We start from the raw sequence: 14,061 nt of genomic DNA on the forward strand, positions 1-14,061 counted from the left end.
GCCCTTGGAGCTGGGCGTGGACTCCAGCCCAGCTCGTCTGACTCCTGACACTTTTCACTCTCTCTCCGACCCGCACACTGCTCTCGCAAAAGCTACTGCAAAAATTTCCTACCGAGCACCTGATGAGTAACAAGACGAATAACACCCTCCACAGGCGCTGCACAGGCAGGACCCTCGGTCAGCCCTACATGGCCGGTTGCTTCAGCAGCGCTGCGCAACGTGCTGGGAGGGATGCGAGGCCACTCCGTGAGCAGCACCGAGGGCCACCAGTGGCAGCGGGGGCTACGTAACTGCTTGCCACGCTGGGAGCGGGGACGTGAGACAGATGCCCACTTACCTCCTCCGGTCCCGAGGGGAGGGGCTCCACCTCCACAAACCGCATCCTTTCCTGGCTCCTCACTGGCCTCCGACTTTCCAGCTCCACAGCAGCGGACGGCAGCAGCTGGAAAACAAGCACCATGGGCTACAGGAGGCAGCTGGCTGGGCTGAGGGGGATCACTGTGCTGCAGGCTCCACCGCCTCATCGAGCCAAGAGCAGCTAAGATGGGACACAGGCACACACCAAGTACGGGGACGCCTGTGCCATTAGCCGAGTGTGGGTCCAAGACCCGTGCAGATGAGACACGAGGTGCAGGTGGAGCCCGTGTCACACCGGCAGGCGGGCTCGGACCCACCGGCTTGCACGAGGAAGCGGGGTGCTCCCAGCACCCTGTCCTGGCAGGGACCTCGAGGGCACGTTGCACCCTCATGCCACCCCAGCTTTGCTCACTCCTGCCCAAGAAACGCACCAAACACCCCACCCCTGGACAGCTCAGGTTCTCCATGACAATAATAGGAATGCAGCTGCAAGCGAGAAGTGTCAAAAATGGGAAATAAGGACTTCAGAAGTCCTTGGCACAGCTGTCCCATTTCAGGTGGTGCTTAGCTTTCCCCTTGTGCACTCATCAGTGCTGGAGGGCTGAGGATCGCCATTTCTCTCGAATAACACCATCCTGAAAAAGGCAGCTGAGATGTTTTTCTGTCTTGCAGCAGCTGAGGGCTGGTGTTTAACCTCAGAGGTGCCATCCTTTAAACGGAACCTCGTCCCTGGGCTTCTGACCCCTATTTATAAGCAAGGGCTTTGTGATTGCTCTTGAAGTTTAACAATACCTGCTGCTTCGGTAACATGAAGGAGGGCTTTGCGCTGGGGCTCTGACATGGGCAGGGTATGTACAGCACATCCTCAGACCTAACCAGAGGCTACATCTCTCCAAGGAGATAAAGCACTGGGGAGGGCTGAGCCTTCTCACATCTCAGTGCTCTTTCTGTTGTCTCCACATCTTCCAGCCTGCAAAGCTTTGCCAGGGGCATATTCCCAAAGACGCTAACCCACATCTTTCCCAGGCTTATGGTCTCCCACCTCCCCAGGAAGGCTACATGGGCATTGCCTTGATACAGTGACACAAGCAGAAGACAACGCTGCAACCCAGATGTATCCTTTGAAGCAATTTTGGATCCTACCTAGCCATATCCCCTTGAATTTCCCTGCTTTATCTGTGCATACATGGCAACAAAGCAGGGCACAAAAATGATTTCATGCTTCTATCTGAAAACATTCAGCCGCGCTATTCTTTATGCCTACCAGGTATCCTTTTTCCTGATTCAGAAAACACGTGCAGAGCTACAACATTAAAACCACTGATATTTAGATGTCAGCAGGTGCGACCCCCCTCCTTGAACTTAACACCAACTCCGGCACTTTCAGAACCTCCTGTGCTCTCCTATATCCTTTTTTATTGCCCCAGGAGCAGCCTCTGTCCCACGTGATGCAAAAGGCGCCATCAGCTCCCACTAGCACCGAGGCCAAGCTCCAAAGCACCGAGGCTCACCAGGAAGGTCAGCAGACCAAAGGCTGTTTTCCATACTAAGAGGAAAAGACAGCGACTTTGTCAAGTCTCCATTTATAAAAAGGCAGCTCTGTGGCCATCGCTGCAATACCAGGGCTCGGGCGAAGGCAGAGACGTGACAACGGGTGGCTCTAGCTGGGGCTGAGAAGGTGGCACATGGAGACCAGTACTGGGCAGGGCTTGACAGAGGAAGGGAACTGGAAGCCTCCACATCACGGTGCAGGTAAAACCCCTCCTTTCACAGTGCAAAAAAAACCCAACCAAAAAACCCCAACCTCACCATAGGTCAGGAGGACCTGAATGGGCTTCTCCAAACAACACTACCCTACTTGTCCCTCCCCATAAGCCCCGTGTCCAGCTGCTGGCCCTGCTGCCCAGCCCACTCTCAAGGCACATGGCAGCAGGGCAGCAAAAAAGGGACGCTGGCACCAGCACGGCTTTTTGGTGGCAAGCTGGGGGAGGCAACGCAAAACAGTGAGTGTACAAGAAAATCTACCTTTGCTTCCAGGGAGTCCTCTGCATCTGCTGGCTCTTGGGCAGGATCCCCCACTGCTCCCAGGGCTTCAGCTGGCTCCTCTACGCATCCATCACTGACACTGCTCTCTGCAGATGCCGAGTGCTCCGAGCAGGCTCCCTCCTCCTTTGGTGGCTGGGGTTTGATGAAAGGTTTAGGTGCTGGAGGGCTGAACCTGGAAGAAACCGTAACTTCAATCATGAAGCTGCAGCAGGAGGGAGGAAGACCTGGAGAAGCAGTTCCTTGGCAGGACGTGGCCCCTGGGTGGGCACTGGTGCCGCCAGCCCAGGAATGGATCCGACCTGGCAGCTCCAGAACCAGGATGCAGCAGGTCAATGCTGGGGGCTGCCCAGGGACAACGCTGGTCCAGCAGTGGCAACTGCTTGCAATGAGGAACTGCAGATATCAGAGGTGAACACCTTGCAGGGAGACAAAAGGACAAACTGCACAAAAAGGTGGGACTGAGACACAAAGGGGCAGATCTGGATGGTGATGAGCCAGCACAGACCCAGTGCCGCAAGGAGGTTTTCAGCTCTTCTAGGTATTTACCCTGAATTTTCCCCTGGGCGGTTACGCACAGCTGCGGGTCAGGACCAGCAGTGGCGATGGCAGGAGCAGGGACGGAGCCCGCCGCCTGCTGTGCCTGAACCCCGACGGAGCCGGCACGAGCCCAGCACGGGACACCTTCGCACACGCAAGGAACACGGGAAGACACGTCAAGCGGCTCCAGGCAGAGACTCACAATTAAACAGCCCATTGATCCCCGATGAGCACCAAAGCAGCCGCGATTAGTACTTTGGGGAAGGAAACGCTGGTCATTTTTAATCAATCTATTCCAATCGCGACACCGAGATTCAGCTCCCTGCCGTGCCGCAGGTACTCCCTGGCTGCAAAACAGCAGCTCGAACCGCACCTCGCGCCAAAAAGGCTGCAGCTCTGCTGAAACGAGCTTCTAACCGGTGTGGCACGTCCTGATGCCATCATTACCTCCCCAGCATTTTCTAAACACAAACTGTTGGAGGACAAATTTGACAAACGGTTCAGCAAAGCAGTTCAACCGCTCGTTTTGCAAACAGAGCCGAGTTTATCCTTTGAGCAACAGCAGCCAGTAAAAAGCGTATGGGTTAACGTTTTCAGAATTCCCAAATGACTCCAACTCTGGTCCCTGTATGAAATTGCAGCAGGTGCTCACAGTAGCTCTGCTTGGATTTCCAACGCCACGTGGAGGGACGCGCTCGGGCCATGCCTACCTGCCGCTGTTCCTATTCGTAAACGTTCCCCCCGCAGTCAAACACGGCACATTTTTTACAGCTGGGAATTCAGTGCCTTGAACCACGGGCTCCAAACAAAGATTTGTCTTTAGTATCTAAGGCTGGTTTTCGTTTCTGGATTACAGGCTCTGCTCTTCATAACCTGGAAGAGATCCCGCCTGACTTGCCCTCCCTACAGCGACATGCAAGAACACGGCTTCGCCCAGGTGAGCCCCTGACAGCCCTCCCTCCGCCCGCTGCTGGGACGCCACGGGGACCCCGAGCAACAGCTCGGCACCATCCGTGGGGAAGAACAAACCAGGGCTGGAGGGGATGAAGGCGCTCGCTCAGCCCTGCAGCGCATCGCCCACCTACGGTCCCACCCACGCAACCTCTGCTCCTCTCAGCCCAGGCACCCGGGTGCATGTTGGGGGGCCCTGACGGGCGACCAAACTGCCCGACACCTCCAGCGGCCGCTGACTTGGGCAGCTCCGTAAGGATGAGATAAATCCAGCTCAGCTGGGACAGTGGTGCTTTTGGGCAGCCTGCAGCTGCACGCTACCTTTCCCTGGCGGCAGGGGAGATGCCCACAGTGTCGGGCCACCAAGAGGAGCACCTCAACACCCTCCAGCCACGCACCAGCCCACGCACCCGTTGGGCGCCTGGGTCCGGCCGTCATCGCGGCAGCTGTCCCAGAACCGCTCGCTACGATGCACATGGTGAGGAAATGAAACCGCAGCTCTTAGAGTGGCTCGTGATAAATAATGCGGCTTAGTAACAGCTCCCGAGGAGAGGGAAACCCCCAAGATGGAAAATCCATAATCATTTATTAAGGTACCTCTAGTTCTACAGAATGGTTTGAGGCAACTTCACCAGACCGTGGTGCCTAGACAACAACAGTATTTTTCCCTCTAAAGTAGAAGCCCTCCGGGACCCAGTGCTGGGAGATGATGTGATTAGCAAGTCCTGCTGCAGAGAAGCGTGAAGCAGCACAGCCAGGGACTCTTTCCAGTGGGGGAAAGTCAAAAAGAACAACAATGAGCATCACATGAAAAGGAAGGGAGTGAGGAACCCGAGATGTCAACAGAAAGCTGACCCCAAGGACACGACATCTTCCTGGCACTGAAGGAAAGGGGGTTGGTCCTGGGAAAGAAGGGCAAGATGATGAGATGTTCGGCATCAGCCCAGGCTTGAGGTAACCCTTTCTCAGAATCGGGACCTTCTGGGCAGCCTCCAGCACTTTCAGAGCAAGGCTGTGAACGCAGGGATGAAGGCAAGGAGCAGAGAGCGGCTCCTCCACCTGCAGAAGGGACCAGCCCCAAAGCAGAGGGGCCAAAGGGCTGCGGAAGTGCCTCCACCAGCACGCTGGAGCGGAGATGAGGAGCCTCCTGACATAAGCAGGTCAGCCTGGGGCTGGAGGGGCTGACAGCAAGGTGTTAAGCCCCCCTGCGTCCATCTCACCCAACCTGACCACCCGTCAGATGAGACAAAATGGATCCAGGTATTAACAGGGGGGATTCAATGGCAGCACAGGCACACTGACAGCAGGGAGAGAAGAGTCCTTCCTGCTAGGGCCAGGACAGCCTTGTGCCACCCACCACCCAAACCGCTGAGACATTAGGAAAAAAAATCATCTCAGCCTGTCTCTTGGTTTCTGAGCCTCCTAAGGACACAGCTTCACACCACTTCCCACACCCACCTCCCAAAATAGAGGAGCTAGAAATCACACCGCTTCTGCAAACCGCACGTGAAGATTCAGGCAGGATGACGTGACCTTGCCAGCTCAGGCTGTGCGAGAGCCACCACCAGCAGGACAGACACCCCAGAATGGTGATCGGAAGGCCCGAGGTCCCTGCAGGTCCTGCCAGCACCAAGGACACGTGCCAGGAGCCACCACCCCTTTGCATTAAATGCAGGAGTTTTAACAGCGCTGAGGCTGCTGCCCTGGTGCGTGGCACCCACACGCCCAGCATCCTTGCCCAGGCCCCCAGGAACCACACGCTGGTGCATCCCTTAGGCACAGCCGAAGTACCGGGGGAAAACAAGCCCCCCAACAAAGCCCCAGCTCTGTCACAGGGCAAAGCACCAGAGGCCATGCGCCCCTGAGGCATCTAAACAGGCTTATGGACCCCGACGATGCACTTTGATTTGTCCTGCAGGCCAACAGACGCAGATTGAAAAGGGACTTTGGAACAAGCAAGACAGCTCAAGGGTGTTTGAAACTGAAAACAAAACAATGTGATACAGAAGTAAACTCAAAACCTGCCCAGTGCACCCTGTGGGAACACGCGGCTTGAGCTGGGCCACCTGGCCAGCAGCTGGGGAAGGTGGTGGTGATGGTCTGCCCTCGCCAAGAGCAAACTCGAAACTGCATTTTGTCCCAATGCCCTGATGCCTATTTCTTTGCTAGGATAAATTCCTCTGCTGAGCTAAGATTTGTGCATTTACTGAACCACCCGTTGACATTCAGACCAGGCAGCGCGGAGACAGAGAAGCAACATCATTGCAGTGAGATCCGACACCTCCAACTGTCACTGTGCGCGCCCTGGAAAGGACTAACCGCACAGCAATGGCTGGACTGTGTTGCTGATACGATTGCTCAAAGTAGCAGCAGTGACTAAAGAGTAAGGAGGAAAAAATGGGTTGAACAATTAGAAGAAACAAAAAAAAACAACCCACTTTAAGCACAAATAGTCTTGTCCAGGCAGAGAAACAACATTTTTCTCTCCTGGCCAAAATAAATGTGTGTGTCTGATTGATGCTGGGAGTCTCTGGCAATCAGCTCCAGCAAGGTTAGAAGTGTGGACGCTTCAATTCTATCGATCTCGCCTTCACGAGACCTGATGTTTGATTCCCTCGATGTCAGACCGAGTTAGTTTGATCTGATAATTTAGAATAGCAACAGTGCTTAATGTAGACCAGAAATAATATCTGACATGCTGCCCTTCTGCTGGGCTCTTAATGAGCAATCTGAGGTGTTAATAGCCTGGAGACCATCTTCATTTCCAGCCCTGACATGGAGAATCACATGGTGTCTGCCGAGGGACCCAGAGCGAGCACATTACTGCTTAATTAACATGCAGAGCAGAAAAGGGAGCTGTCCTAACGTCCACAGCACTAACGAGCCAGCAAAGGGGCTATGCCAAACCCTCTGGAGCAGGGGCTGCTATCCTGCCAGATGCTCAGGACCCTCAGCTGCTACCAACTCAGAGCTGGGTGACTCAGCGTCTGCCGGAAGAACCTGCAGGCTCAGGTCCAGCAAAGCCAACTTAAGTGGAGATGGGGGAATTAAAAGCTGAAAACTGATTCAGCAGTCACATTTCCAAAACCCTAAAAAAAAAAAAAAAAAAAAAAAAAAGAGTAGATACAAACAGGCAACTGGCCAATAAGTGGCCCCAGAGGAAATTCATTCCACACAGGCTTTGCTCCAATGTGTGTGTTTCTCTGTTATCATAAAATATATGCATTGTTCTATCATCAACGTTAGATTTTTCCCTTAGCTTGTAATTAAACCCTAATCTAATTTACCAGGAGATGACAGGGGCTTCCGAGCAAAGCTTACAGCCCTGTTACTCTTTCCCTGTCCACCTCCTTGCACCTGCTTTTGCAGACTTTCCCCTGCATTTTAGGGTCTGTTCTTGAAGGCGCCGCGCATGAAGGGCCACACCAGACTGGCCGTTACCTGGTAAGACCCCGCTGTGAACGGGCTACCCCAGTGTCCACAGCTTCTCCCCCAAGCCCTCCTCACCGCCATAGCTAATGCCAGTGCCCAGTCTCCTCTAAGCCAAATTCCAACTCCCTAAACAAAACTGTTTATTTATGATCTCTGTTATTTGCAATAGCAGCACTTCAACGCGCAGTGGTTAACTTTGCTCGGTTTCCCAGGGCATTATGGAAAAACCAGTTGCTACTGTCATTAAAACCGCCCAGACTAGGCTTCTGTACTACGCAGAGAGGCCACAGCGGGAGGAACTGCTAGAAATGTGTTTATAGATGTGCTGCAGCACCACTGCAAGAGTGCTCTTGGGCTTGGAAACCACTGACCAGGGCTGGATGCCCTGCCTCCCAAGGATGCTCAGACAAGCGCTCCCACCGACACCTGCAGCTGGACCTACAGCCCCAGCAGAACCTGCCGTTTTGGTGAAAAATGCTGAATCAACTGCACATCGCATTCACAAAACAGCTAACAGACAAAAACTCCCTTCTCCAGGGTGGTGTTTGCCTCAGGCCACCAGGGTCTGCGAGCACAGCTCTCCACAGCAGCTTTCCTTCCCGGGGAACCAGTACGGGGGCTACAGCAAAGCAGCAGCAAGGGACCGGGGCAGCAGCAGGTCCTTCTGGTGGCAGCGCCTATGTAGGCTCTTAGGATGAAATGACAACGTACAGGGTCGGCAGGGATGGAAAACCGGTGATGTTACCGTCCACGTGCCTAAGCGTGGCTTTGTAGCTCCAGAGGCACAGCAGGACTCCAGGGTATGGGCTAAGCAAAAAGCGTTAGTAGTGTCATACAGCCCCAGCTCGGCTGGAGAACAGGGTCTCCCCCCCAGCGTCCAGCCGGCGGAGATCACCTTTTCCCTGAGCATCTAGCCTGACCACGGCTGGCAGGTGTTATTCCCACCAGGGAGAGCTGACAGCTGCTTGCCAGATCCCAGGCAAACAGCCTGGGTCTTCGCCAGGTACAGACAGGACACTAGGAAGAAGAGCTTCAAGGAGAGGGCAACGGTGCACATACCTCAGCTGGCTCGCGTGGCCGCCCGTCAGGAACGACCAGTGGTACCGGACGAGAAGCGGGCTGCAGTTGGTCATCTCAATGTAACGCTCCACCTCAGTGTCATTCAAGATGCACCCAAAGTCCACGGCCATAGTCTGGAACTGGAGATTGGGGAAGAAGACTTCTCCCCGAACAGTGACCTGCTCCTCGCGAGGATGCTCGAGCAGCTGTATCTTCAGAGCCTTCTCTGCCACCCAGCTATTCAGATGCTCCTCGTGAGCAGGGTTAAATCCGATGGAGAAATGACGTTCCTCCCCTACCTCCAGCTTCATTGGCTGCAAGGAGATTAAAAAGATCAAACACCAGCGTAATGAAGTCCAAGGCTGGATAGCATGGAACATGTCAATGTCTTAAAGCATGACCTCAGCGTGGGCTTCTCAGCCCACCCTGCACGTTCTTTACAGCGAGTGCCTGACTGCAAGCACCACGCTCTCGTCAGACTATTGCAGGCTCACGTTTCTGTGCTTTGCATCGATACCAGGGGGAAATAAATATTGTCCTACTGAATTCTGGACCCACAGAGGCTCTGTGCTAAACACACAGCCGAACCAGCACTCCGGCAAGCCAGGGCTGCTGCCCTGACTCCAGAGAAACTCCTTTATCCTCACAGCACAAGTGCACCGGCACGGCAGCCTCAGCCTCGCAGGGGCCAGTCACCGGCACGGCACAGGAACGGTGCCCGCACCTCCACCAGCACGTGTCCAGCACAGCCCACGTCCAGCACCTTCCACCACCGACAGGGCAGGTGCCAGGCGACAGCGGGAGGAGCATCCTCAGCCTTCCCGAAGGCAGAGCTGCCCTCACAGAGAGCAAGCTGCTCTTGAGGTTGGCTGAGGACGGCTGCTGCAAGTCCCAGGAGATACCTTTACTCCATGGCTTGCCCAGCCCTAGGTGCCTGCTCCCTTCTCCTCATGGCTTTGAGCCACGAAGTATCTTCCCAACTCGGGTATTTTTGTTTCTTCCAGCAGCTCGCTTCAGATCTGATTGAGTTGGGGCCAGGCTACTGCTGACTCTGCAGAAGACACTGCCAGAGGACTTCCCAACAGGAACGCACCGCCACATCCCTCCTCCTCAAAGCCCACCGCGGGAAGGTCCTGCTCACCTGGACATCTGCAGGGAGGGGCTGCTGGGCCGCATCACAGACTCTGAAGGGTTGATCTAAGGCCAGGACGACGCTCAGCGGCAGGGAGGACATGTTTTTTAAAGAAAGAGGCTTATGCTGTAGGCTGAGGACGTCACTGGGTAGCTACAGAAAGAGGAGACAAGAAACAAACAACCTGAAGTGGCCACGCACCTCCCTTCCCTTCCGACGCATTTCAGAGTTTTCAACCCCAAAATTGCACACATCTCTTAGTCACTGTCTGTATTAGTTTCTACCCTTCTACAAGGTTTTTCTTTCAGAACGTCAGGTGCTTTTCACGTTTAGAAACCACAGCATCCCCCAGGGGGCAGGGAAACAGTCTCACATACAGACGAGGGAACAGCACCTTGAGAGGAGGCAGCTGCTTGACCAAGGTCAAAAGCAGAAAGTGAACCCAGAGCGCTTGTCTCCAGTTTACCCTCTCTTGGGCAGAATGGCACAAGACGATTTTCACCCCCAGTCATTTCCTACAGCCTTAGTGGCTCCAGGAGCCTCACAAAAGCAGGGATGCTAGTCAGAAGAGAAAAGCAAGCAGGATTTGGCCTGGAGCAGAGAGCCTGCAGTAGCCTAAGGTTAGCTTGGAACATTTACACGCACAAACAGCCAGCTAGAAACCTCAACGGTCTGGTTGCAACGTGTGTCCTGCTGTCCCTGCTCCAGTGACAAAGTGTCTGTAGCCTCACAGTTAAGCTCAGCCTAAGCTATTTCTTTCTGTTTATGCATCGCTCTGGCCTTCCTGCAGGGTTCACATCAACTAGGCAGCGGTTGGGAAACTAGTTCTGGATGTATCGATATCCAACAGCTGCAGCGTCATAGCACTCGATAAACTAGAGCACAGGGCATCAAGCAGAACACAGGCAGACATCAGGAACAGCTGAAAAGCTTCTCATTAAGTGTGAACCACCCGCTCACAGGATTTTGTGCTTCTCTGGAAGCCTGGGAACCAGAGGAGAGGCCTGAAAATACAGAAACTAAATAATGAACCATCTTCTCTGTTTCAGACACCGCGTGGGAGAGGGAAAGATGATGGAGGAGTCAGGACCCAGAGACTAAAGGGCTCCTGTTTTGCATCGGTGTTGTCATCACTGCAGCTGAGGGATGACTGCAGGTCCTTTGAAGGAGGTGAGGCTGAGGGAAACGCAAAGAGCTAGCATCCATGCCAAGAGCAGGGAAGGCAGAGAGAGACAAAAGATGACAGTTTTCCTTCACCAGCCTGAGGAATTGGCAGGAAGCTCCATTCTTCTCAGCTTCCCTGCAGGATCGGTGTTCAGACATCCCCATGCCTTGGAGGAGCCTCAAAAACCTCCCTTCATCTTGACTACACAAATGCGTGTCTCTCTACAAGTGGCTACGATCCCCCCTCAGCGCAGCAGCTGCAATCTCAGCGTTACTTCGCTGAAGTCAGAAAACCATCTCATCGCTAAGAACATCCTCACTTACTTCACAAAGCACCTCAGGAAGGGCGAGGAGGGGTTTAGCATCGCTCAGCTGCAGCGATCGGCTCTCCCCCCGGCAGCCCCAGCGCACAAGGCGGCTGTGCAACGGCCACGCTGCGCTCGCGGGTCCCACTGCCTCACCTGTGCCCTTGGCGCAGCAGCTCCATCCTGCCTCCACCTCGAGAAGGGCAGAGCTGTGACTGTCCCCGACCCCAGGGCAGCAAAATCACCATCTCGGCGGTAGAACCATCTCGTGGTAACGGCCAAAGCTTGCTCTGGCTCGAATCGATAGCCGAAGCCCCGTGGACTTGGGGAAGCGGTTTAACCGTCCCCATCCCCCCCGTGTTTAACAGGCACGCACACCCTGCAGGCTTTCGGCCATCAGCCACGCTCTTCAATGCCAGGATGCAATCCTGAGACTTACCTTCTCCACCCGGAATGCGATTTCTCTGGTAGACACTTGCAGAACGGGATCAACGAACTCACACGTGACGTCCATCTGCATTATCTGTGCCTTCCCCGCCTTGCTCCCCACCACGGCGTGACACAGCAGCCGCTCCTTCACCACCTGCATGCAAGAGTCACGCGTCACCCAAGCAGGTGCTGGCAGGGCATCCACAAAACACGCTGCAGTTGCTAGCCACCCAACCACGGACCCTATTCCTGCCGCAACTTACAGCCACTGCCCTCCTCAATAGCCCCCTCCTCTTGTTATGCTGCATCCTGTTTATGAGGGCACTCAGCTAGGTGAGCGATCAAGCCTTCTGCAAGCTGCCACTGAGGCAACCCTTGCAAGCACCTTTCAGATCATTAGGAACAGCAGGAGCTTCATGAAGATTCATTCCACATTTGCTTAAAGACCTGGGCCCAGCGGTCCCAGAGCCAAGGAACGTACACCAGGGTTAGCTGGCAGCTCCTCTGCAGAGTGGGATTTCCCCTGGCCTGGAAAGAAGGGCCCGGGGGGGAGAACACCCCGTGACCCTGCTGAGCTGCCACCCAAGGGTGCTGCCAGACCCGGCTGCCCTTGGGACACCAAGGCTGGCTGAGAGTCAGGGGTGAGCTGGTATGGAAATACCGACAACAAGTCAAGCTGTCAATTATAACGGTCCCTGGGAACACTTTCCCACGTGGATGAACGTCACTCTGACCATCAGGGCTGGCACGCACTGTTTTTCTCCTCCACGACTCAGCGCTAGACAAGCCTCTGCCCATGTTTGTCTGCAGAGGAAAAATGATGCTGCTCTCAGACTCTCCCTCTCTTCACAGGTTTAGTGCTTGGGTTTTTTTAACTCACTCTTTTCACCAGATCTATGACCTCACATGTTTTCATTTATTTACAGCCTCTGCTCCTAGCCTAAGTGTAACTTATTTTCTCCGCCCTTCCTTTCTGCCTCAGCACACGACACCCTGTAACCTGCCCTCTGCTTCTGAAGCAGCAACATTCCCTTCAGCCAGCATTTTGGTACCAGCGAGCTGGGTTTATGGTGACTATGGAAACACTGATGGTGGCCAGCAAGGAAAGCAGCCGGTGCTGCCATGGTAACTTGTGGCATTAAAACAGTTTCTGGAAAGCGCTTGCTCCTTTTCCCAAGGCAAATGTCAAGGGGTCGGAAGAAGCCCCAGCGGAGGTGACCTGGTGGGGAGGGCGCAGCCCTCGTGGGGCAACTCACCTGGGGAGTGCTGGAGGAGCCTTCCAGCACCATCTCCACAGTCTTGCCCGGCATCAGCTCTGTCCTCAGTGGTTGAAGCTTAAACACAGGGCAGGCAGGTTTGGGGCTCTGGAAGGAATCTGTGCCCTTGGTGTTACTGATGGCACGGAGACGGTCACGATGGCTGAACATGGGGAAGCCTTCTGTTGACCAACACAGCTGGTGGGTGCGTCGTCCTCTGTTTGTCATCTTGAAACGGTAACAGCAGCGATCAAAGCTAGAAGAGAAGAAGAGATGGAAAACGTTATGGGGGCTGCTATTTCCCAGCGGTCACCCAGCTTCAGCACCCCAACGGCGTTATCTGACCGCACGCTCAGCAATAAAACCACCTCTGAAAAGGCTGACCTAGCTCGAAGCTTCAGCCAAAGCCAGACCTCGGCTGGCCCTAAGTTCAGCAGCCAGCAGCTGGTCAGTTTGTGTACAGCAAGGAAAAGCTTCGCAAAGATCCATCACCTCAGGTACTCGTGAGCAGAGCATCACCCTTTGGTGCTCAGCACTCAGAGGGTTTTCCCAAGGTGCGTCCTGCAGGTCTCCCTGCACCAGGCACGAAGCTGGTCTGACCTGGCTGCAGGTGGGTGGACGAGCAGCTCTGCTGCCATTTCACCTGCTCCTGGGGAGCTGCTGCCTCAGGTGGCTTCCTCTGAAGATGCTACTGGGGAGCTGGCAGGGTGCAGAGACTCATCTGGAGATCTGGGCACCAGTTATCCCACCGCCGGGGCCCATCTTACCCCCCCCTCACTCCCCCATCTCTTAGGGAGCATCCAGCTCTCCCTGCCCCCAACGCATCAGCTGAACAGGGCAGCTGGTTTTGTGTCTTAGGAAGGTAAATGCACTGTGAGAACGCAGGATCAGCATAAGCTTCCCCCAAGACAAACGCAGCAACAAGACCCGGTCTACCAGCTGAGGGAATGGAGTGACAACAAGAGATTGATCACTACAGCTAGATATAAACCGAAACGAATATTCAATGGAAATTGGTTCCATTATGTAAAGAAACACTAACTGCAGGCCAGCGTGGAATAATTATTCTACCCTCTATAAATCTGAGCACCACCAGGAACAGAATTGTTCCTACAACAATTATTGGGTTTTTGAAAGGTACAGAACACGTGGCTTGCAAAATGCACGTCTGCCACAAGCAGCTAAACACCAACACAGAAGTGACAGATTAGAACAAACGAGTCTTTGAAACACACTTTACAAATGATGTGTACAAGGCTTAGTATGAACCGGTTTTCTGTTGTGGACAGCGGCAGATGAAGGCTGGGGGAAGCTCTGGGTAGGTGCCTGATTTGTGGCTCTGGGAAAGCCCACCTCATCTGGGACGTCACCTGGGTCCCCCCAGCTCACCTGG

The 14,061-nt window shown here is 54.4% G+C and overlaps 1 protein-coding gene across 1 annotated transcript in view; it reads right to left on the reverse strand.

Moving 5' to 3' along the window:
- Positions 1 to 96: 96 nt before the first annotated feature.
- The window catches only part of LOC121081929 (hydrocephalus-inducing protein homolog), a 64,648-nt gene continuing 50,683 nt past the window's right edge, over positions 97 to 14,061 (reverse strand). Inside the window, exons 19-24 of the mRNA XM_040581282.1 lie at positions 12,669 to 12,924; positions 11,423 to 11,566; positions 9,524 to 9,667; positions 8,383 to 8,696; positions 2,383 to 2,575; positions 97 to 442 (exon numbers count right to left, since the gene is read on the reverse strand). Of these exons, the coding sequence (XP_040437216.1) occupies positions 185 to 442; positions 2,383 to 2,575; positions 8,383 to 8,696; positions 9,524 to 9,667; positions 11,423 to 11,566; positions 12,669 to 12,924 (1,309 nt within the window). The 3' untranslated portion in view covers positions 97 to 184. The remainder of the gene's footprint in view (positions 443 to 2,382; positions 2,576 to 8,382; positions 8,697 to 9,523; positions 9,668 to 11,422; positions 11,567 to 12,668; positions 12,925 to 14,061) is intronic.

Source organism: Falco naumanni (genome assembly GCF_017639655.2).
Source record: "Falco naumanni isolate bFalNau1 chromosome 21 unlocalized genomic scaffold, bFalNau1.pat SUPER_21_unloc_1, whole genome shotgun sequence".
Lineage (NCBI taxonomy): Eukaryota > Metazoa > Chordata > Aves > Falconiformes > Falconidae > Falco > Falco naumanni.